The following is a 24880-nucleotide window of genomic DNA, read 5'->3' as shown; positions in this document are numbered from 1 at the left end:
AAAATACGAGTGGCTCAGTGCCTCGTCCGTGTTGACACTGGGGACTCCTACGCTATTGCGACCATGTGTTTTGATTGCCTCCCGATGACAGATTCATTAACACCATCAGCCGCTGGCCCAGCTTGCTATGTTCTAGGCGCTCACCACCCCCCTCCCCCACCCCTTCCTTTTTTCCTCTACCAATAATAGTCATTCAATTCAATCATAACCAAGTGACGGATCCTGGCCCTTCACCTCGTAGGACTCCGTTCACACATTCATGAAATTCAAAATATCCTGAGAGTCATACTGCCGTTCTGAAGAGGAACGTCGTATGAGCCATCGGGCGTTGCCAAATGTCCTTCGACAACTCACCAATTTTCGGAGGCATTTATTAATATTTTTCTTCCAATTTTAAAGAGAATTTTGTCTGCACTGGAAAAAAACACATTTGATCTTAGAGTCCAGACTCTTAAAAACATCGACACGAAAAAGTACTCTTGATTCAAGAATCTAGCTTAAATCAAGAACCAAGCCTCTTAATTTAACCCGATTTCGTTTTGATTCAAGCAAAAATCCAATTGAATCAAGAGTATTTTTTCTTGTCAATGTTTTCAAGAGTCTGGACTCTACATCCAATGTGTGTTTTTTTCCAGGGTGTGGTTCTATCCGAAAGGTCTGAAAATTTCAAGGGAAAACACCCATAACTTTCTTCAAAAAGAGGTAAATATTTTCTGAGAGGAAGTTTGGCAACATTCGAATGCTTAGAGATTAGTGAAAACAGGAGGAATTATTTAATGAAACATTTCCTGTGTTGATTTGCTGGTCTGCTACGAAACTAACGGATAATAGATAGAGCCAATTTGGCTCTTTCTACTCTCGATTGGACTACATTTTGCAACTAAGAACTACAATTTTTGACTCAGTTTAGGTACGACGTATGTATCATTAGTTTTCGTATGCACATAAGTGTTTTTCGGATGAGCCAGAAATTGTAGTTCCTGATGGCGAAATGAAGTCCAATTCATCAAGACGGGACAAGGAGAGGAGCCGACCGGCTAAAACTAATCCACCTTTTAATTTGAAATATGATGCGAAGTGCTCGCGAGAGCTTAAGTGTTGCAGGGCAAAACAAACTACTGGAATTCTCAAAAAAATGAAGAATATCCTGCTATGGTCTATGATATTTTGTTTGAAGAGATGAGGGAGCGAGCGACGCGATAACAAGAGAGTCAGATTCCAAACGCATGAACTCTCTTCAAGCTATTCTCGTCGTCTCGAACACAGATCGCCTTCAAACACCTGAGTAGGCAAACTTAGTGGCTTGGAGGCTGGAGAATCGTTGCTGTGCTGTCGATAACTGTTGGTATAACTGTTGCTAAGTTTATAAGGAAATGATGGGCTGAGTTTTGAAATACAGTAATATTTAAAAGCTCACGAATGTTCAGTGTTGAAAGAGCCGCACCAGGATTCAAAATCAAATCATTGATATTGGAAGCTTAGATACATGGAAATGTTGTTGGAAAATCTTTCGCGCACAACCGTTTGCATGTAAAAAATTAAATTGCTCGATTAAATTGGGCGATAGCTGATTTGGCTTGGTTCCTTCTCACTTAACGCGGTCTAATTTCTCCTTCTTCCGCCCTTGCAAAATTTCAACTTAATTTTTTACATGAACTTGTGCTAATTTTAGTGAATTTTATGCCAGAGTGCAAAGCAAATTACTTAAAATTTGCACAAAAAAATCCGCACAAACACACTCTTGTAAAAAATTAAATTGCTCAATTAAATTTAACGATAGCTGATGTGGCTTGATTCCTTTTTGCTTCGTCCCAAGTAACAAAGATTGCGATAAATAGCGATTTTATCGGTTGATTATCGCGATTATATTGGTGGCAACTTATCGCAAAATTATCGAATAAAAAATTGCGACTCATGGTGATTAAATCGCTATGCATCGCAATTTTTTGTTCAATAAAATCGCGATCAATTTTCGTCGATAGAATCGAGATTGAATCGCCATATATCGCGATTTTTGTTGCGATAATATCGCGATAAACTGCCGGGCGATAAAATCACGATAAATTGCCGGGCGATAAAATCGCGATTTTAATGCAACAAGTTCGAGGATAATCGCTCTGATGTTGATGATCTTATCGATTTTATCGCCGACAAAATCGCAACAAATCGCGATCTTTCCGTTGAAAAATGCTACTTGGGAGTGCGGTCCAAAATGACCCTTAGATTGTTGGGGTCTTTGAAATAAACCTGAGTGTTGTGTCTGTCTCAAATAATAGGCAGACTCGAGTTAGAAGATCCCTATGACTTTCCTTTTAGCCCGATGGCGTGTGGCAACTGCGAGGTTTAATTAACTAAGTTGCTGACCGTTTTGCAGAAGAGTAAAATTTGCAGGGAATCAGTCATCGAGGCAGGGAAATGGCGCTTGTCTCGATCATCAATTACTGTCTGTGACCCGCGTGATGGGAGGCGTTTCGGCTAAACGCTGCGATAATGGCTCGTCATCTTTGAACTGACACTTTCGAGCTCCGAGTCGTTTCATTTTCACCCCGTCCACCGCGCCAGCCCGCACCCTCACGGCATCCAAAAATATCGTCGTTTCTTTCACGAAAGAACGTAACTCCATTTCAATGTTGCCAAATTTCCCCGCGCAAAGTGAAATTTGAGCAGGAGAATTTTGGGAATTTCTAATTGAAAATTTCACGGATATTTAATCTCTGATCTCATGCAAAAATCAGACCGATTTTGGATCAAAAATTTCGTAGGTACATTTTTTAAAAAAATTAAATTTTTGGCGTTAATTTTGCAACCTTCGAATGGAGTTACGATTCTTCGTCCGGGTAACTAAGATAAATCTCAAGTCGTCGGTGACGTGCAAGATAAAAGGGCACGGACGGACAGAAAAATTGCAGCCTTGCAAAAAAGCGCAGGCCTGCTTTGCTCCAACCTTCCCTCCACGGCGAGATGTAAAATGAAATTTCAAATGCCTGGCCCTGTCAGTACTACTGACAAAAGTTCACGGACCTTTGCGCAAAAGTTAAGTTTCGTAAACCTGTCTCTGTGTGGACAAGGCCTTCCATTCATAAGAAATGAACGAAAAAAATTATGACAGAACAAACATAAATATGGTTTAATTATTTTAACTTCCGCCGCCGCGCAGACCGCACCGTGTTTGGCGCAATGCGTGAAGTATTCCGACAGTCTTGTAGGCGCTATGCGTTTCCCGCTGACCGCACTGTATTTGGCGCAATGTGTGAAGTATTCATGCATTCTTGTAGGCGCTATCCGTTTCACGCTGACCGCAGTGACCGCACTGTGTTTGATGCAATGCTTGAAGTATTCGTGCAGTCTTTTAGGCGCTATAATATGTGTTACCTATTACATGCCGACTGCCGCGCCGGGGGCTTCCCATTTTCATCGCAAGTCCTAGTCATTTTTCTCTCTAAGTTCCAGGCCAAATTGCGTGATTGGTTTCTCTCTTAACTCGACTAATTATAGGTGCTATCTTTTGTATCACTGAAAGACGACAAAATTATAACTTTCTACACTCTCAGGAAATGAGAGAATTTGTCGCCTTTTCTCGTTTGTAATTTGTATTTCTAAATCCGATTTTTTTTATGCCTACATTTAAAAAAAATTGCACAATTGGCCACCCCCTTAACCGGCCCTGAGTGGACGTGATTCCTTTTGAAGAATTGAAAAAGAGGGATTCTAAATTCAGCACACAGAATTATGTGCCAATTGAATGCGGGATTCATGAGCCGCGGACATGGCACGAGAGCGTTGTAGACAGGGCTCATGAGTTAAAAACGAAGCGGAGGCGGGACGACGGCGGTGCCATCTCCGTTGACGTCACTGGCGCTTTATTATTCTCATTCACTATTACGGCCAGAGGACTAATGAGCACACCCCATATTTCTCACCTGCAAGTAGTTCTATTTGATAGAAATACGTCCAATTATATAAGAATTCAATAAGAAACTTCCTAATTTAATCTATGATTTTTTTTTTTAAATTAATATTTTATTGTGTCAACGAGTATTGTGGCATACCTACTGCGTCCATCGCAGGATTTTTCAAGAATTTCATTCCTTGATTTTTCCCGATTTTGAGCAGGTAAACATAATCAAGAAAATCGACTTCAATTAGTCGATTTTTCGGAATTTTTTAACTCCTCGAGCGGAACATATTTAGGTAGATGGTTTCAGGGGCGGCGTGACGTATCATATTGTACTACACCTATTAATGCTTTTCTTGTCAGAAAGGATTATATTTATCATTCAAAGTCATAAAATTGCAGGTCTGCTTTTTTCCTCTTTCTTCCTTTCTTCTCTGGCTAACATTAGATTATTTTCTAATCAAGTTTGCTCTGATTACTTATTGGTTTAATGTAACTTACTCACATATTCATTGGATTACAATATACACCCATTTGAGTATTATTGTATTGATACATAATATATGTGAGCATAAAGGCTTCCAAATATGATTTTGAAAGGCATATCTAGGACTAAGGAAGGCCAATAAACCTGAAACTGCTCTTCCAGCACTTTCTCTAAATCAGAGACTTGTGCCTCTCTAGTTCCAATATTTTAAAGCTACAGCAAATTGCCAAATTGGTTTTACAGATTTTTTCCCTGCTATTTTTATATTTTTCAAAACAAAAGTCGATAACCCTGATCCAGGCAAAGAAAATGATAATAGTAGCAAGACATTAGATTAGGCTGAAATGAGAAGGGGATGAAAATTCCTGACAAATTAAGTCGAATTTTTCATATTCAAAAATGAAATTGGTAAATAAAAGTTACAGGTTTACTCTAATTGGCTGCAATAATGGATAAAGGGAAAAAATAAATTGACCCAGTAAGTTTAGAAAAAAACTAAACATATTTACTAAATTTAAAATGAAAAACATAAGTGCAAATTTATCATGCTTTATAGTCAAAAGCAATATAAAATCTTGATTTTTTCCACTTTTGAAACTCTTACGAGGGTGAATATTTATCAGTGATGACAAATTGTTTTTACGACATGTACATGCATAGCACATAGAGAATCGTCTTCAATGAAAAAATATAAATACACAGAACATTTTAAGTAATGACTTGAAGACACAAAACAAAACAAAAATATAGAAATGAAAAGTAATTCATTTTTGAAAATTAGCTTGAATTTATCAAAAATTCAATTGAGAGTAAAAATGGCTGAGAAAATAAATTAGGGACTTATTCAAGAGAATTTTGCTTACCAAATAGAATGAAATTTACAAGTAGAAGTGCTGCAGAAAATGAAAATAAAGTCCTGTATGAATAAGATGACAAACTAAGATTAAACTGTAAATAGAAAGGTAAGAACAGAAAAAGGAGAAATATTTGTGTACTGCTATATACTGGCTTCCTTCCGAAAATTTGTTCATAACTATTTTTCTTCACTTTTACGCTGCTTTTGCGTCTCTAACATCAAACATGAGTCTTACAATAAAAAACACTCCAACAGCAGAATTACCTTTTGAGCCATGCTTCTATTAGTACCGCCAGTTCTTTGAGGGAAGTCTTCCTCTACTAGGCCTTAATCGGAAGCTGTTACCTGAGCTACTTCCTCTTCGAACTGGTGCTCTTCCACGTGGTCTCCTTCCAGATCTGAAATTCGATTGTGCGGGTGCTGCAAAAGCAAAACATTTATGCTAACCAGATTTATAATAACAGTAAATCTTGATATAACAAGATACAACAATGTAATGCTCATCAAGCTTTGACGTACTTATCATATTTGCACTACACCAGACCTATGGGACCTGTCGTATGTTTCCCATAAATTCTATGAAGCTAGGACGGGCCCAAAGGCCAGGAAGCTAATGAAAATATAATACACTTTTGCAAGGCTGTTGGACCCCTTGTCAATGCAGATCAGTACCTATACGGACCTAACCTGGCGATTTCAAAGAGTTTGAAGTAAAAATTTTTGATGGAAGGGTTTTCTTTCGGCTAAAGATGGCACCATGCTGCATCTAATTTTGATCAAGACACCCTAAATGATGTTGCCATCAAACCACTTTTCCACTGATTTGTATGTATGTATAAGCCGCTTTTACGGCGCTCTGCGACGCCTACTCAGCACAGGAATCTGTCATGGTAGAGATCCTCCGGAAGCTGGCATCTCTCCATCTCTTCATGGATGCTCTCTACCCACCGTTTGGCTGGATGCTCTCTCCGCCGCCTACCTGGGGGGACCCACTCCAACACCTTCTTCGGCAACCTGGTATCAGCCATTCTCTGCACATGCCCATACCATACCAATTGCTTGATCATAATATATTGCACAATCGTCCCCTCAACGCCCATTATCTCTCGGACACGTTCTCTCCTCGAGATTCCAGTCGATCTTCGCCAGAAATCTATCTGGGTCACCTTGAGTATTTCTTGGGTCCGCTTCTTCAACTGCTATGCTTCACTGCCGTAGGTGATTTAATTCGAATAAAATCTTTGCCACTCTCACAGCAATAAGCAGCAAATAACTTTGTTCTTGCAGCAGCAGCGGAAAAAGTTCCAAAAGCTGAGTTTCTCGCAATCAGGCAACTTCTCTTTACATACAAACAGTGTTAGAGGACATTATACGCAACTTATCTTGAATTTTCAGTTACGTTCTGATCATTCTTTTTAGGTCCCTAATTCCCTTAATTCCAATATTTTTCTTCAAAGAAATTTTAGAAATTGAGCAAATGCATGCCTGCAATGCAAATTTTTCCCTCCGATACCTGGAAGAAAGAGAATGCATTGTAAACCCAGATGAAAAATAAACAAATGAAATACTCACAGTAACTAGAAACAGTATTGCTGAATTTGCCACTGGGAGGAGTGTAAACTTTAGCGTCTGTTTTTGCTAGTTTGGCTGATGGGGAGCTGTCAAAGGTAATAGGTTTGTGCCTCTTGACAGCAGTTCCATTGGTTGTGGCAGCACTACTTTTTGTCTGAAAATTCAATAATTTTACTGACTGTTAAACATACTAACACACAAATCATATGGTAAACTCAGAAACCGCATGTCTCGAGGGTTTCAAAATTTCTGCTCTGGTTTTATTTTTTTGAAGGAGAGTGGGCCAACTTGACTGCTTAGAATTTTCACGGAATATTTTTTCTAACTGGAGAAAAAAATTAAATTCATTAAATTTTCAACTAAGAAATAAAGCATGACAGAAACACTACAGCACTGTAGACTGAGATACAAAGTTTCCAAATTGATCCATAAATAAAAAACACATTAGTTGTTATAATATGAATTTGAGATGGAGCTTAAATACTTGAAGACTACTTTGAAAGCCGAAGTGTAAAACCACTTAGCTTTGTTGCAACGTTTCAAAATTTCCAATCTTATTTCATTTTTACGAATAGAAATGAGCTAGCTTTATAGCTTGAAATTTATTCAGCATATTCTGCTGACAGAGAAGAAAAATCAAGGAAGTTTTCAAGAAATTACATTTACTAGTTTTCCAAAGAAAAAATAAAGTAGGTATGACAAGGGTCTCCAATAATGAAAACTGAGATATGTGGTTTCACTTTTCGACCATTGATTTTCTTTTTTAAATTGTGGTTTCCTGATTTTCTTTTTCCCTTACCCCTTTGTTTTATCTACTTCTATTTAGTGCCTAGGAGGCTAATTTAGTGACAAGCATGGTCCTTCTTTCGAGCAAAATAACTTTTCTTGCTCTCTGAATTCCAAAAAATTTAAATAAATTGACTTTTGGCAGAAACATTATCAAGGGTTGCTCAGTCAAACAAGCGCAAGTTTGTGGGAAAAATCATTGCTCAGAACCAAAGCTAAACACTTCTTAACTTTTAAAAACAATTTTCTCAAAATTACTTTATTGTGAATTCGTCCTTGTTCCACAGAACTCCAATTAATGTGCTCATTTTACCAGTGCAAGCAGAAGAACACTTAAGATACAAGTAACAATCGTCCATTTTTCAGGATTAATGATGAATGTATTTCATCAGTGGTCTATTATATTCCTGATAAAAACTTCAAAAATAAAGGACAAAGCAACTTACGGTGGAAACAGTGGGTCTCCATGAGAGGTTGACGTTTGTTTTGAAACTCGGTGGTACATGGAACAAGTCTTTAATGATGGTATTTATATTATTCGTAGTTTTCAATGCTAGGACTTTAATTTTGCATTCCTCTGACTTCAAATCTTCGGAGGATTTACCTTCCACAGACTCTTTCAGTTTTTTCAGATATCCTTGCGTTCCTCGTGCCAGATACTGCAGCCTGAAATTTGAAATGTACAAAGACGGATTAATTTCGTTGGTAGAAGTTTAAGGTAGTCTTGTAAGTCTTAAGTAAGTCTAACTTTTCTGTGAAGAGACGCTTGAAAGCATACCTAACTTAGATGAAACCTGACAGCATCAGATGTTATGGAAAAAATAATACCTGATAGTTTCGATAAATAGAAGATTGATTAATACATTGAAAATTGATTGATACATCAAAATTTGATGTAATTATCGGAGTAGTTACGCATTACTGCGCTTCGTTCCATTGTAATTTATAAATGGTTTGCATGTTAACTCTTCTAACCTGCTGTTTGCATGTTTACCAAGACTTATTGTACAAACCTTATTTTAAAGTTTCTCATTCTCTCCGCATCTTTTGTCAGAAAATCTTGTGACTGCCGGCTCAGTCTGTGAAAAGCATATATTAGACATTCAACATGAGAGAATTCAATCTTGGGTTCTGATATTGTTTCTTCTTCAACAGGAGGTAATGGCATAAAGTTCTGTGAACAAAAGAGGATTGAACAATTTAAAACAAGAAACATAACATGAAGTAAGCCAAAAATTCCTTTTTCCAATAATCAATACAATTCAGATGAAAAGATTGCCAACCATTCTTTGAAAAAAAGAAAATCATCTTCTTTTGCTTGCTAGTAGTTTACCTCTAAATTAATTCAAAGTTGAGTTTTAACCCTTTGAGCCCTAGGTTTTCGCGCAGCCGCCCGTGACCCCGGCCTAGGTTTTTTTCCCGGCAGCGCGCAAATTTAGATGTTTTCATTGACTCAATCTGGGTAATTATTTCGGCAATAGATTGCACACTTAGCCGTCGTTTATCCATTTTATGACAAACAATCTCATTAAATCTTTTAATCAAACACTTTTACTTCACTAACATCGAACAAAAACGCCGGTAGAAAAACGAAAATCGGATTGTTTACATCACGGCAAATCAAGCACGGCAACTGAGAGGTTACCTTGATGCGGTTTCTCCGGATGGCACCGCACTCTATCGGCAGTAGTCTACAGTTGTAGATCACATCCTTCCCGACAGAATGCATATGCTACATGACTTGATACACCGATTACAGAGTGAGCTAGAGGGGAATCTCTGGCCGGCGGTCGCAACACGAGATAACTCGTGCGTAGGCCCGGGCGTGCGGTATGCGCTACACGAGTTAACTCGTGCGTAGGCCTCAAAGGGTTAAACATTGGAAATATTCCCTTGAAAAAGGAACTCAAAAATATTAAGAGGGCAAGAAATAGGAATTCAGACAGAAAAAATGAAACTCACAGTCAATGCAGCAAAAACCTTTTCCAGGTTTGTTTCAATATTCGGAAGGGTTGGTGAATGAGTACAAAGCTCTGCAAATAATTTCAACAGTTCCAGCTTTGAGTCAGGCCCCTCTTTGCTGGGAGAAATTTTGTCCAATTGCGGAAGAACATGGTTGCACATGTACTCAACAAATCTGCTGGAATTCAGCTGAGACTGAGGAAATAAAAAACAAGAGTTTATGAAAGATCTGAACATAAAATTTACAATATAACTAAAAATAAGAGCAAATAAAAACAATGTGACATATTTCAGAAAAATAGGTAGGTATCTGCAGTCAAAATTTTAAAATAGAAAATCTAAATATTGTAGAGATACATTTGATTCAAAGATTGGTATGGAGTTGAAAGGCTGAATTTATGCTCAAGCGCTGGCATAAAAGGAGGACTAACAAGGAAACTGTTCCTTTCCGATTTCTTAAAGATTCAGAGGATTAGTGAATCATCAGATTAGGATTCAAACCGTTGCCCTTTCAATCGTACCATGTAATACCAAAGCGCTCCAAGTCACCTCACCACTGCGAGTAATCAGTTAACACACGCACAAATGTTTAGTATTAAGAGGAGCCATTTGGAATTGTTTCACAAATTTTCAAAAATTTAAGATGAGACTTTCCACAGGGTTTGTTGGTAAATACAGACTCAGTGGTTCCTGAAAATCCGGTAATATCCTGAATTTCTGCAAAATCAAAGACAGACAGAGCAGTGGCGCAGAAACTATCCGTCCATGCGACCAGCCACGTCGTCTGCCGGTCACAAGATGGAAAATATGCGTCGGAACACCCATATAAAGGGAACCAAAAAGGGGGACCCCATGTAAAATATTTCAGCATTTCAGCCAGAGAAAAGTCCTATCTTTTGGCCAGGAGGTTCTATCTTTTCTTAGTTTTCAGAGGGAAGTATTCACTGAAGAACGGTGGATGTTGAGTAAAATTGGGGAGAAATGCTTGGAACTTACTGTGCCCCTGAAACAAAAGGGAGTCTTTTTGTCTTGTAAGCCATAAAAACGTAACTTAGCCTACAAACAGAAAATTATTTTCTATAATTTTTAAAAGGACTTCTTTTGCTTAGTGTTTTGAAAGGAGAGTTTCAGAGGTGCAGAATCTTCCGGGCTTCCTCATTTTACGGAAATGCCCCCCCCCCCCCTTCACCGGCTTTCACCGCTTGCCTCATCGGTTTTCAACAATATTTCCTACCAATTTAAAAAGAGAACCTTTTCCTCTTCTATCCTTTGATTTTCGACTTTTGACCCTTAAAAATTGTCCCTCCTTCCACATTTGTAAAGACCTTCCCACATTTTCACATGCCCGGGCGGACGCGTGATCAAGCATTTTCTGCACCCCTGGAGGGTTTCATAGCAACAAAATTAAAGGAAACAAACAAACCAAAATGAAACAAAAACTTATATGCGAGAGATGCGCTCATGAAAACTGAGTGATAGAATGAGAAAATTAAAAGAAGAGAGTTACCGAGAAATACGGGAGAGCGTGTCTGATGCTATGAACTAATTTGTCGACTTGCTCCTCATCTTGAGGATTGAAGTTCTCATCCCCTATTTCAGCTTGCTCACTGATAATGTCAATGATTTCTTTGTGTCCAGACACAGTCTTCCCCAATTTTGTTCCACCGAGCAATTCCATGAGCATTACGAATTCATCTGCAGTGCAATCCTGAGAATGAGAATAAACATGTCTTTAAGAAAAAAAACCTTGAGAGAAAAACATGTCCGTAAGGATTAGTTTAAGATTGACCTTAAGACAAATTAAAAAAGTAAATAAAAATGCAGATAGAAGAAATTAAGCACAAATACTGAGCTTTTAGCCAATTTTCTCTTCAATAATATAAGAACTCAGGCCATGCTTTAATAAGAAACAGTGTGCAAGAGGATGTTCATATTTAAAAAATTACCTTAACATGGTGAAAAATAAGCAAACGTTTCGGCCATGATAATAGCTTTCAAAGGGGAAAAGAACATACAAAGATAGAGAAAACAATGGCAGGATGTATACAAGAGACAAAGAGAAAAAGCACAGTATTTTATTTTTCCTTAGGAGTAGCCGAAAACCCAATAATTTTGAAATTAAGCACTACATCACTGGTTTTCTCATTATAATTTCATTCAAAGCACATTGAACGCATCAAAAACTTCTGATAGTAGCACATAAGTGAGAAATAAACGTTTATAAATTACATTAAATTCAAACTCCCCGCTCGCAAATAAATTACTAACATGGGCCAAATTTGGAATCGACATGAACCTATACATGAAACAAATAACAACAGCTTGGTTTAAAAAGAAGATTACATGGGAAAATTCTTCAGTAGCAAAATATACCAAAATAGGTGTAGTACTCCATTTGACTCTAATGAACTATGATTTATTTATGGGCAGGAAATGTGGATTGACGTGGATAAAAACCATTTAATGCATCCATTGTATTCTATGTAAAATATAGATAATAAAACATAATTTGTCATGCTTAATTTCTAGCAGTTCACTGTTTCTGTTAAGCTGAAATATTAATCCTTGGTCTGAGTGCTCATCAGAGGAGAAGAAAATATTTCTCATCAGCAGTTTTCGCATCTGAATGAGTTTTCTCACTGGTTCTCTTTTGCAAAAAAACTCACTGGAGGACAGGCTTACAGGTTGAAACTAAGTGTATCGATCAACTCTCTGAGCTCCTAATGAATGGACCAAAAATTTGGAGAGGAAGTAGTAGTTACCATTTTGAAAAAACAATGTTAGAAGGTGTTTTTTTAAGATAAAAGAGTAATTTCTACCAGCAGAGAGCTGTGAGAAACAGAATTTTGATGAATGCGGGTGATACATTGAAAGCTACATGGCTTTAGGTTTCTTAGCCATTGATTACCTTTTCGTTCTTTTCCTGCTCTTCAAGAAGTTGGAACCGATTCCTAACTTGATCAGATTCTAACCGCTATTTGATTATTGTCAAAATTTATAGGATTCAGATATAATACAACAAGAGGATAATCAGTACTTAACAATATGCAAGATGGGAGTGCAAAATTTCAAACACAATATGAGATTGCAAATGTTAAAGCTCCTGAAATCTGTTCATTATTCTCTAAAAATTAAGAAGATATGAAAAGACAATTCATAATAAAATGTATTCTTATTCAAAATAAATCAAATTAAGCATACCTGCAACACTTTTTTACAAAGAGCAATTAGTTCATCTTCAATTTCTTTTGGGATGAAATCTGCTCCGAGAGTTTTAGCTTTAGAATATAAGAATTTGATACACTGTTCACGTACTGTGTCATCTCCAGTTAAAATCTGATTGAATAGCCCTGTCACTGCACCTACAAGCCAAAAAATCAGAAAATTAAATATATCTTTCCTGTGTTGTGAAAGTGAATGCCAGAGATACAAAAGGGTAAACAAGGATAAAAATCTCAGACATAGTATATGATGCCATCTGAGAAAAGGGGCCTTATCTTTCAAAAATTCAAATTTGAGTTATTGGTGCCACTGCATTAAGAAAAAAAATCTAGAAATTTTGATGCAATTTGGACCCTAAAACCTAAAAAATTAAGAAATATGAAATCTTCGAGTTCCAAGACAAAAATTCTGAAGTTTCGAGTGATACTTAGGCAACGAATTCCGACATGCACATGGAAAAGGAGCAGTTAGCACCCTTTGTAACTTGAGAAAATTGAACTAAAACCACGCATAGCTTGTTCCCAAGGCTGCTAGAAAGTAGTTCCCCTTGAAAGCTCAAAATTGCAAATTTACTCCTTTTCCCCTAAATTCGGTTCTCCTGGATGATTTGCTATTAGAAGATAAGGTCCCTTCTCACAGACCCTGTCACATATAAATTATGGAGAAGTTCACTTACTCTTGGCATCTACTTTGAATAGTGTCATAAATGATGATTGGACAACACTACGCTCAGTTGGATCTTCTGCCTGGAGGAGTTGTGCTAAAATATCTGCTATTTTGGGAACTTGTTCTTTGTTGTCCTTGCAAAGGCTAGGCAGATCCTTGATCGCTTGCTTGCGAATCTGAAAAATATTTTGTGAATATAAGTGTCTCAGGAGAAATATAAAATTGATTTCAGTTTATCTTGCCCATATAGTGCAAGGAGGGTCATCATCGTTACTAAAGTCCATGCCAAATAGGTCTCCGCACTTTTATAGTGCTACAAAAAATCTGCCATTTTGATTCTTCTACTTGCCTTCAATGCTAAACTGAGGATAGCTGATCTTCTGTAGCACTAGAGAAGTGCATAATTAATTTGGTGTGAACGTTAAGAAAATGAGGGTGACGATGAATGCTAATGTGTGGAGACTTGAACTCAAAATGACAATGGACTGCTGATCCTTTTAGGAGGCTTACCATTATTGTGCCACATTAGCTAAAAACAGCACTTTTGGATTTTACCATAATTTAAGTTCCACACGGAGAAAAAAACTTCGCGCATGGGACCCAAAGTTTAGGTCATATGGATCTCTGAAGTTTTCAGATTGAGCATCTGAACTTTTTAGGTCTAGCTGTCGAGGTTCGGATCACACATCTGAAACTTCAGTTCTTACATCTGAAGTACTTCGGTTGTCATATCCGAAAAACTTCAGATGTAAGAACGGAAGTTTCAGATGTGTGATCCGAACCTCGACAGCTAGACCTAATTGCAACTTATTTAAATTTTGTTGCAAAAAATTTAAATATGAGGTGTCTCTTCCATAAGAAGGTAGGCAACATACACAACTCTCTGATGCAATGGCGATAATTTTACTACATACCCAATGGGTCTGTTGTGCTGGCCACAGAATTTTGTTTTGATGATTGATTCTCGTAGATTAGCTTAAAGTTATAAGATCTGTCCAAACACGACTTCCTGAGCTCATTTTTTCCTTTTTCACCTGGCTTTTGTAACTCGGTTAATATTGAAATGGTTGCCACAGAATTTAGAAAATGAAATTCCTCATAAGAGCATAAAATAGTTTTCGGCAAATTGTCAAAACGTCCAACCCATTCAAGACAAAGCAAGTTAATGTGACTTGACGATTTTTCTCTAAGCACTTTCGTCATTTTCCCTGATTTCCCGGTAGTCCCTGACTGTGGCAACCCTGATTGTGCATAGAAGTTGCTGTTTGGGTTGTAGCTAAGCTACAAGAAGTAAGCAACAAAAGGCAATTCTGGGGTCAGCCTAACTGAATCATTGCAATTCACTGCACAATGTGCTGCGTGGGAAACAGTCGATACCCGTACTCACTCCGGCTATTTCTGATCAGCTGCGTCAGCTGATAGTTTCGCTTGGTAGTAGGTGATACGCCATGTTTCCTTCATGCATCAATAGGAAACAACTTAAAAAATATAAAATAAACTTACAGAAATATCTTCATCTTCACATAGATCGAACTGAGCTTCGAGAGCTTGATCTACCAAGTTGGGGAAGTGTTTGAAAAATCTGGCAATAAACTGACTGGCAAGACGTTTTTCATTGGAGGTACCTTTGACAGCTGTTAAAATCTCGAGGTATTCAGCTTCATGCTGTAAGGAAACAGTAAAAGGTTATGATGATAAATTGCGCAAAGTGAACACAAAATAATAGATACAAAGAGAGGACAGATAAAGCATAATGTTCTCAAGATCTTTCACATGAATATCGCAATATTCATAAAAGCCAGTAATTTAAGGCAGGAGAAAAGCAGTGATTTTCTTAGTAAAAAAGTGAGAAACATCACGTTAATCAAATACCTTAGGATCGCAGCAAAAACGTGATTTTTCCGGTGGTATTGGTAAATCATTGAGAATTACGCATTACTTAATTCACCTCAATATTGCAACGTGTACCCAAACTTCCAGCAGTGGATTAAGAACACGAAACAGCAAACAATTTTCAACTCAACATTGCAGAAGATATGCGATTCTTAAACATCAATGCAAGCATGATGAACGTCGATAATTTGAGGTAAGACGAAAACCTGAGATTATCCTTCAATTTCGCCTGATAACACTTCCCTACTCTGGAGCGAAAAGAATGAGTTATAAACGCGCACTTTCATATGAATGAAATAGTGAGGCGGCCTCTTCTAGATGAAGAAAACAGTGAAGTGTGCAAGTCTTATGAGGACAGCAATGTGAAGGCAACCTCAAACGATGCAAAGGCTGCCACCAAAATGTGACGGCGAAGAACTTCCTGCACCCCTGCAAGGAAGACCCAAACTTCAACAGCTTTACTTCGGTCATCGGCTTGACCTCACAGTCATGGACATCGTAGGCTGAGGTAAAAATGATGTACTTGCTTAAGTCTCAAGAAATGAGACAACAAAAAATGTAAGTTCATGTAAGTAGTGGCAAAAGGGTTTACCTCTCCTATTTTGTCTTTGGCATCAGCGAGAACGCCGAAGTTCTTGTACAACTTTTCGATGCTATCGGTAGACATTGTTATTAACTTTTATAATATTAGTCACAGGAGCTAAAAATAACATAAAACCACTGGTAAAGTCGGAAAATAAGTAAAGAAATTGAAAGAGACACCATCCAAAAACACCGCAAAAATCATGAAGCAAGCCGTTTTCGTTTACTTCCAGCGTTCCTTTGAATTTGGACCGATTCGTGTTTCTGGATCCAATATTGAAATCGGCGGAACGCTATGAAATCTGAACTAACCTAAAACTCTCTTATCAGTGAATCGGAGTCGAGCTTATCACAAACTTCAGTGAATGCGACAACAACAAATTTCCATGTGTCAATCGTTATCAAACCGAAATGAATTACGAAGTATTTTATTGCATCCGTGGCGTTTTAAAGATTCTCATTGAAGGTCCAGTGGTCTGAAGTTTCTCAGTGATAATACTTTTTAAGTTCAAGTAATATCTGGCACTTCTGAGTGCTTACAGGTGCACATTTTCATTCACACAACGAAAATGTGGAACACTCCTTCAGGAGAGAACTGGCTCCTGATTCATCTTAATTTGATATTTTCTGTTATTACCTATTGGCTTACGATTTCTTTGATTCCAAAGTTCAAGCGCAGATTCATACAAAAAAATTTATTTGGCTTTGATCTACATAAAGTCAAAGGACCGAAAATGTAAGTATGCACAAGTAACAATGTTGTAGTGAATCTATGAAAATGTATCTTGATTGTGTTTTCAAAATCCCCCTCCCTGGACTAGATTTTTTCCAGAGATTACTTTCTTGCAATCTTGTTTGAAATTTTCGAAAAATAACGACAAATGTAAATCACTCTAAACTTTGTTCCATACCTGATGAAGATCATTCATCGTTCACGACAGTAAAACACGGCAGGTAATCTGGAATGTAGTTAAGAGATTCACGATTTTGTAGTTTTATCATTAAATAGTTCAAACATTGCTATATGACAGCTCAAATATGGAATTAAAGTGAAGGAAATCCGTTCTCATGAAGTATATTCTGAGAGCAGATATTACGCATCAGCATTGCTTTCAGAGCTCGGGAGCATAGGATCATTCTCATCCAATAGCTGAGGAGAACATATCTGACACTGTCTTTCACTCTAGGTACAAGATCCAACTTTGGGTCGATCTTAATACAACTCGCGTTTGCTTGCTTTAACATAGAAATGTGGATGTGATAGCTTGCCATCACTGTCTGTATTCTTTCTTCACTTATGACCTTAAGAAATCACATTTGCCTATCGTGCGTAGAGGAAAATATATTTTTCCCTGAACATTTTGTACATCTACAAAATCTAGTGATGAAGGTTTAAGGATATCATCAAGAAGCCAAGTCTAACAATACTTGCAGAACTAATAAATACTGCCTCTCAATATTTTCAATTATTACTCATTTATGATCATTGTTTCAGACCTGAAGCGTTTGGATTCATAGTTGGGCTAACATACTTGGTTACACTTTTTATATTCTCTGCAATTGCTTTTCGGCAGTCAATTTTACGGGATCACAACTGTCCGCAGAAAGAGGTAATATGTTTTTCAATCTTCCTTATGTTTTTAGATTCCATAAAATATTCAAAAATCGCAAGCAAAAAAGCTTTGCACTTTTGCATTACTTTAGTGTGAAATGAGAGCGTCGCAGAAAAAAAAAGTTGCTGAAGTAACATCACGGATGATAAAAATCTGCACGACAACTCTTGAATGTTGATATGAACCCTATGGTTGTTAATTCTCCGTAGCCAGGATGTCAATTTAATAACACTGAAGTGTCCATAACAACATTCGTAGATTTTTAATATCCAGGATGTTACTCCAGCAACTTTTTTTTCTGTGTATGTTCAGTAGATTTTGAATAAGGTCTCCCTCCAATCTGGTAAGGAATTGAAGTTTCCCTAGTTGATTGAGAAAACTTTCGAAACTTTTTGTTTGACTGTTTCAGTTTGTAGAATCTGTAGCAGGGCTGTTGTGCATTTCATGCATGTTGATGTTTGGTTTTGCGGACGATGTTTTGGATATTCCATGGCGTTACAAATTGCTACTACCTTCAATTGCATCATTACCATTACTTATGGTTTACTATGTAAATTTCAATTCCACAACAGTTATCTTGCCAAAATTCTTGCGATCAACCTTCGGACTATCAGTTAATTTAGGTAAGTAGGCAAATACATTTATATTAATTAAAACCAATTATTCTTATCAGGGCATCAAGATGCAAAAGTCCACTACAACTTTTCAGTATTGCTGCAAAGAGTTCATTCTGGTATCTGTTGAGAAAATCTCCTGTGAAATTTTACAGAAATTGTTTACATCTTGACGATGAAACCCCCAAAACATGTATTTTGTTTGTGGTGTTTTAAAATCTCGACTCATATTTTATTTTTTTAAAGGAGGACAAATCACCATCACTCTTTCAAGTTTTCACAGAATTTCTCTTCGCATTGAGGAGAAAAGTCACAGAAGTTGTAAGACCAAATAACTTTGCAAAATATATTTTATCTGAACATTCCTAATAATTTTGATTGCTGCTGTGTTACAGGAATTTTCTACTATGTGTACATGGGTATGCTGGCTGTTTTTTGCTCAAATGCAATTAACATTCTAGCAGGAATTAATGGGTTAGAGGCTGGACAGTCACTCATCATTGCGCTGTCGGTTTGTCTTTTCAATATCATTGAGATGTTTGGAGAGTTTTGGCAGCCTCATCAGTTCTCCTTATTTTTCATGATACCTTTTGTTTCAGTTACTTTAGCGCTCTTAAAATTTAATTGGTAAGCAGCTTATTAGTTTTTTTTGTTCTATTCTCTGTTTCCATTGCATCCCCTTCCATCTTCTTTCAATTACTTCAAAAAGATTTACAAAATGTCCAGTTAATCAAATTTTTCAATGATTCCCGCTAAAGAAAGAGTTGGCCCAGCACTCCTGAATTGACTACATCAGGAGAAAATCTTAATTACCAGATGCAGGTTTGCCACAGTCAGGGAATACAGAGAAACATCAGGGAAATCTGAAAAATTTCAGGGAAAATGACGAAAATGTCTGGGAAAAAGTGTTAAGTCACCTTTATTTGCTTTCTATAAGGGATTCAATCACCTTTATTTGCTTTCTGTAAGGGATTCAATGCTTTTTTTGCTGCTCTTTTTTTATTTCCAGTAGCTTTTTTAATGGAACAGTTTAATTGTCCTGTGAAAAATTTTCATGATTCAAAATTTTTCTAACAGAACAAAATAATCTCAAAATTATTTGCATTCGTCCAAGGCACAGTGGAAACACCCTGCAAATGCATTTTTTAACATCAATTTGATTTACCTAGGTACTGTCAAATTTGATCTCAAGTAAGTGTTTCTTTACTGAATTTTTTGTTTTATTGTTTCAGGTGCCCGGCAGAAGTATTCGTGGGTGACACATATTGTTATTTTGCTGGAATGACCTTAGCAGTAGTTGGAATTCTAGGTCATTTTAGTAAAACGTTATTGTTATTTTTCATCCCCCAAATTTTCAATTTTCTCTATTCCGTACCACAGCTTTTTCATTTTATGCCTTGCCCAAGGCATAGAATGCCAGCGTAAGTTATGTTTCATCAACTTTCTCTTTTATCCTAAAGTATCAAGCCACCATAAATAGCAGGAATTTTTTTTTTTTTTTTTTTTAGTAGTCAGTAAGCCAAAATATGTTATGACTTTATCGGAGGAATGCAATCAGCAAAAAGGGAGGCATTATCCAGATTTTCTTCTTGAAAACAAAAAATCATTAACTGTATCTAATTATATTTTGTAAAGTTACCCTTCAAGCTGTTCATCAGAAAAAGAATTGTAACTTTTCCACCCAGCCACAACTGTTATTTTTGCGTGGGCCTCCTTTTCATCACACTCCACATGACGATTTCTGCACCCTGCTACTGCTGTGTGACACTGAATGTGTAGTTTTCCTTCTGAAGGCTCTATGTAAAAAAACTTAGTTTTTACTTAGATTACTTTTACCCATACTGAGGCATTGATTCGTCACTTAGGGGCCACTGTTGAGACGATTGGCTGAATGTTGAGTAATAATTCATGTTTTTATTGAAGGGAATTAAATGAGCTAAGATATTGGCGAAAGTTTTTCAAAGTACCCAGATGAAGAGACCAATTTATATTTTTTTTAATCATGTTCATTTTAGAATCCTTCTTTTTTTGTCGGCCTCCTATGGTGTAGTGGTTGTAGCGCCAGCTGTATGATCGGGAGATCCCGGGTTCGATTCCCGGCCAGGCGACCTGATTTTGATGGTCTCAAACGATGGTTGCCTGGGACTGGTTTTTAGGGACGGAGGGGGACGGGACTAAAGTGCAGGATTATCCCTTGTGGGCTGTTTGAAATAGTAAAAAAAAAGAATAAAGCCATCGACATCTTCCCAATTATTACCTGAATATTAGTTTTAAATTGTGATTTATTTGTTCCCAGGTTAAATGAGGAGAAACTCCTAGTGGCAAGCAAAGTTGCTTTTGCAAAAAGTGAATTGACACTCCTAGGAAAATTTTGCATCAAGATTCTAAAGATCGTTAAACTTCTAGACTCAAGGGAGAGCAAAGACATAATGGAGTGCAACAATCTAACTCTTCTAAATTTGGTTTTGATCTATTCTGGACCTGTCCGTGAGGCTAGTCTAACTAAAATCCTCCTATTAATACAAGTAAGTATTTCTGAACTGTTTATAATATGGATGGCTAGAGTCGAAAACTACGTTTCTCCATTGCGATGTTTCCGCTCCTATTTTATTTTTTTAAAGAGAAGCCAGTCAACTTCGTAGCTTAAAATTTGTACAGAATATTCTGCTAAAAGAGAGATAAAACTCAAGGAAATTTTCAAGAAATTACATTGCTAGTTTTCCAAAGGAAAAATGAAGTATGACGGAAAGTCTGTAACATTGCAAACGAAAATACGTGATTTTGCTCATCAGCCATAAAATGAAGGTTGACCAGAAAATAAGTCATATGATTTCCTTTTTTTTCCAACCGAAAGGTTAAAACAGTCAGCAAAAGTCATCTTTGAACCAACACTTTCAACTCTTAATAGCTCTACAAGACCAAATTTAGGCACCCAAAACCTAGTGAGAGTGGTATGTTCTCTCTCATCCCTCTTCTGCACAGGTCCAAGATTCTAATGAGTTGAAAGCACATCTTTCTTGAATCGAAAATAGTGTTGACAGGGGACAAAAATCAGCACATCAATGGAATTTATCAGTGGTAATTTAGTAGTGTAATTGTGATCTCTCAACTTTCTTCTCATTGAGTGGAATTTGCAATAGGCTATCAGCACTTCTAACTCGCTCTTGCAACCAATCTTTAATTCATACCAATTCAGACTTGAGAAAGAGATCAAACTATCCAGCTGATTATTGATGGCTCTCCATGTTAGCCTTGTCTCACAGGTTACTTATATCTATATCCCATACCCTTGATAAAGTCAAAATTGAGGCACTGGATGCGAAAAGGGCACTTCTCGGTTGCAGTGTTTCAGAGTCTCCTCTAATATTTCATTCATTGTAAGGAAAGTGAATGCATCCATTTCATTAAACATTTCACTGAATATTCCTTATGATTCTACAACTTTCTATGGAAAGAATTCTGGCAAAATCACCCATTAAATTCTTCTCCAAGGGATTAATTAGCAACAGAGATTCTGAAACACTGCAATCGAGAAGTGCCCTTTTCGCATTCAGTGCCTCAATTTTACAATAGGGCTTCTGCCTTTTTTGCTGGCTATCATTAAAAGTAAGGATTGGATAAATTATACCTCTTTAATAAAAGCCAGGAAGACCTTCCATGTTTAAATTCATGAGAGTTAGCAAGATTTTCTCACAAAATTCCTGATTTTAGAAATAAAAATTAAGTTTCCTACTCAGCACTGAGCACAGTATTGTATGCAGACTCCAAACACTCATGAGAGGAAACCTCACCATTAGGAAAATAAAAAGAAGTTCCCCGAATCATTTTTTGTCTAGCTCCTTTTACCTTTCTGTTACCTACTGTTTGACTGTAATCATGAAAACATTTTTAAATTTCAGGTTCTTTGCAGCTGCATTGCTTTCACAATTCGATACCCTTTGGCTTCAGTTTTTTACGGAGCATGACAAAAATCAGCTTAATTATTTCACAGTGCACAACTGCGTGGATCTCACAGGCAAAAGAGGTTGTTATACCTTAGTCAAATGCATTGTATACTGGTATCTTAATTTACCCACTTCAAATCAATTTAATGAATGAATTATCAGCCAATGTCTATGTCTGGTTCCTAATAATGTTTGTTTTCCTTCTAATTTAATTACAGATGACGCCTTCAGGATCGCAGGTAATTAAATCCTGAAAAAAAATATGGTAATGAATGAGGATCAACTCTGTTTTAGTAAAGGATATGATTGATTGTTTCATTAGTAAAATCAACTAGTTGGTGCTCCACATTAATACTTAAAATCACGTTCATTATATTTAACTAGTTTAAGAGTTAATTATATTATTTACCAAAATAGAGTTGACATGATAATGAAAATAAGGCTAAAGAATCAGGAAAGTACATTTAAATTGAAAATAAAATCGCTAAAATTTAAGAAAGCTCAAACTTTCCTCACTTAATTTCGTAGTTTTTTAAATTTTAGCGATTTTATTCTCAATTGAGTTAATGTTACCTTAATTTATATCGATGCATTGTTCTGTTCGGTAATAACCCAACTCTCAATCAGTGGCGTGTTTTGCGGTAAATCGATCCATCTGTCATTTAAACATGAGACTGTGTTAGAATTTATTTAACAATAAACAGCCTGCTAGAAGGTCTAGACTTCAGTAATCTGCTAATCAGATGTGGTAAATTTGTGATAAGAACAAATTACGAGGTAAGGTCGAGTTTTCTTTTAAAATGTTTGTTTTTGTTATTCTTTACTGCCAGAGAGAAAAAAATTAATTCTATATTGGTGCAGACCACAACTGTTAACAAAAGAACCAAAATTCTGTACATAATTGTTAATTTTTTATGCCGAGTGGTGGGTCATTTCAAAAGAGAGAAGAGAGACACAGTCCTATACTCTAGGGTCCATTGATCCAGAAAAAGAACCTTAGGAGCTGTAAATCTTGGTTTTAAAATTGTATCAAAGGGGCCCTCTTGGACATCCAATACCCCTTCAGGCCTGTTACCTTAGGTCCTCCTGAAGGACCAGATACACCTGCGTTTAGTCAGCGCTGGTTGCTGGTAGTGCGGTGAGTAGGCCCCCTGCCGGATATGGCAATATCCATAGTCAGTCAGGTTGCAGCTTGCCACTAGTAACTCGCCGGCAAAGTATAGGATCAGATCCTAATTTTGGCTCCTATCAGTGCATATAGCAAGTAGGTGTATCTGGCGCCTAAGATATACAGGGTGTCTATCATTTCATTTTGAATTTTCCTGATAATTTTTTATTTTACCTGATATTTTAAATGAAATTTCCAATTTTGTAACTCGAATAAATTGAAACTAGTTTGATTTTACATATCAACATATCGATGGTATAACTTCTGTACCATGTTTACCAGCTAGCAATGTTGCAGACTTCCTGCCATACTTTATTTTGTCAGTGGAAAACGACTCAACGTTAATGCTTAAAAACCTCCGTGATTCTTCTTCTCTGTAGAAGGAAAATTCTGAACACTTCAAGGAATAATGTTGATTTGCTCTCCTTAAAAAAATAAAATAGGAGCGGAGCTTTTTAAACACCGCAGACAAAATGCGCAGAAGAGTATCTCAATATTCTATGAATCAGATCAGATGTTTTACATTTGTATGTGCTAAACTGCATATAGTTGAGAAATGCTTGACAACCCTTTGTATTTCCTGATAAATAATCGATTTTCCTAATATTTTTCGGTTTTTTCTGACCGAAGACACCCTGGTGTACTTGTTTTTAAGGTATTAATTACCTTCATCAGGGTTTATGATAGTTTTTTGAAGATAAAACTAGGAACTTTTTAAAAATTCCGAAAATAATTTTAAAAGATTTTCAAGAACATACAAAAACTTTCAGAAGCATTCAGAAATGCCCTACTTATGAGAGTTTCAGCTTCTTGTACTATTATTTATTATCTGTTACTTATGTACACAAAGGCAAATGTGCAACTGATGGATAACATTACATCAATAGCCGAAGTGCAAAACTACATATTTCCATTGCAGTGTTTCAAAATGTCTACTTCTCTTTACTCTTTCGAAGAGAAATAAGCCAGCTAAATAGCTTGACATTTTTACAGATTGTCTGCTAAAAGGAAAGGAAAATCAGGGAAATTGTAAAGAAATCACATTACTTAGTAACTTAGAAGCAAAGTAACTTGGCAAAGAAAAAATGAAGTATGACAGGAAGTCTGCAATGTCACAGTTAAAGATGCATGGTTTCGCACTTTCACCATTGATATTGCGGATATTAGAATGTTCTGTGGCAGAGGGAAACAGCAGATGTTCCGACTGGTTCTAAAAAAATAACCAGATTCATGAAATGTAAGGACTTTTTTTATATAATTTGTTGATTTCTCAACATTCACCAATATTCGAGGACTTGAAAATTTGAAAAAAAATTTCAAGTATGTTCGAGGATTTCTTAAGGTGCCACGAACCCTGATCATAATCGAATCATTGTAAATAACTAAGTACAAAATATTTTTGCACAGCTTGGCATTTTTTGGAATTTTTATTGTTTATTTTTGTAATAAATTTAAATGAATGGTCATGAAAAATGTGCAGTCTTTTGCTTCTTTATTCACTGATTTCCACCTCTCCTGAAATTTCATTTTCTTCCATCAGCTAAACGTTGTTTGAAAGTTGAAAATATTAACCAAAACTCATTGCACTCTATGTATATTTGTGGAGAAGTCTCTTTCTTT

The 24880-nt window shown here is 36.7% G+C and overlaps 2 protein-coding genes across 2 annotated transcripts; one reads left to right on the top strand and one right to left on the bottom strand.

Annotated features, from left to right (window-relative positions):
• Positions 1 to 4865: 4865 nt before the first annotated feature.
• Positions 4866 to 16146, bottom strand: cass (apoptosis inhibitor cassowary). Its single transcript, XM_019051383.2, has 10 exons — positions 15932 to 16146; positions 14950 to 15111; positions 13457 to 13622; positions 12760 to 12920; positions 11066 to 11266; positions 9559 to 9753; positions 8610 to 8770; positions 8043 to 8262; positions 6811 to 6964; positions 4866 to 5658 (listed from the first exon to the last, which is right to left on the bottom strand). Exons 1-10 carry the CDS (start codon positions 16004 to 16006, stop codon positions 5522 to 5524), a joined length of 1632 nt encoding a protein of 543 aa, XP_018906928.2. The 5' UTR covers positions 16007 to 16146; the 3' UTR covers positions 4866 to 5521.
• Positions 16147 to 16271: 125 nt separating this feature from the next.
• Alg7 (Alg7 dolichyl-phosphate N-acetylglucosaminephosphotransferase) lies at positions 16272 to 24733 on the top strand. Its single transcript, XM_019051207.2, has 7 exons — positions 16272 to 16657; positions 17417 to 17531; positions 17944 to 18157; positions 18544 to 18775; positions 19381 to 19569; positions 20445 to 20673; positions 22048 to 24733. The coding sequence occupies exons 1-7, from the start codon at positions 16491 to 16493 to the stop codon at positions 22111 to 22113; spliced, it is 1212 nt and encodes a 403-aa protein (XP_018906752.2). The 5' UTR covers positions 16272 to 16490; the 3' UTR covers positions 22114 to 24733.
• Positions 24734 to 24880: the final 147 nt, after the last annotated feature.

Source organism: Bemisia tabaci, chromosome 4 (assembly GCF_918797505.1).
Source record: "Bemisia tabaci chromosome 4, PGI_BMITA_v3".
Taxonomy (NCBI): Eukaryota; Metazoa; Arthropoda; class Insecta; order Hemiptera; family Aleyrodidae; genus Bemisia; species Bemisia tabaci.
This window is presented reverse-complemented; position numbering and strand designations above follow the sequence as displayed.

Coding starts and splice junctions, on each gene's coding strand:
- cass (XM_019051383.2), bottom strand. CDS start 16,006: ATGTCTACCGATAGCATCGAAAAGTTGTACAAGAACTTCGGCGTTCTC. Junction 15,112..15,931: donor CCAAAGACAAAATAGGAGAG/GTAAACCCTTTT, acceptor GTTTCCTTACAG/CATGAAGCTGAATACCTCGA. Junction 13,623..14,949: donor GTGAAGATGAAGATATTTCT/GTAAGTTTATTT, acceptor AATATTTTTCAG/ATTCGCAAGCAAGCGATCAA.
- Alg7 (XM_019051207.2), top strand. CDS start 16,491: ATGTGGAACACTCCTTCAGGAGAGAACTGGCTCCTGATTCATCTTAAT. Junction 19,570..20,444: donor CCAAGGCATAGAATGCCAGC/GTAAGTTATGTT, acceptor ATTTGTTCCCAG/GTTAAATGAGGAGAAACTCC. Junction 20,674..22,047: donor AAATCCTCCTATTAATACAA/GTAAGTATTTCT, acceptor TTTAAATTTCAG/GTTCTTTGCAGCTGCATTGC.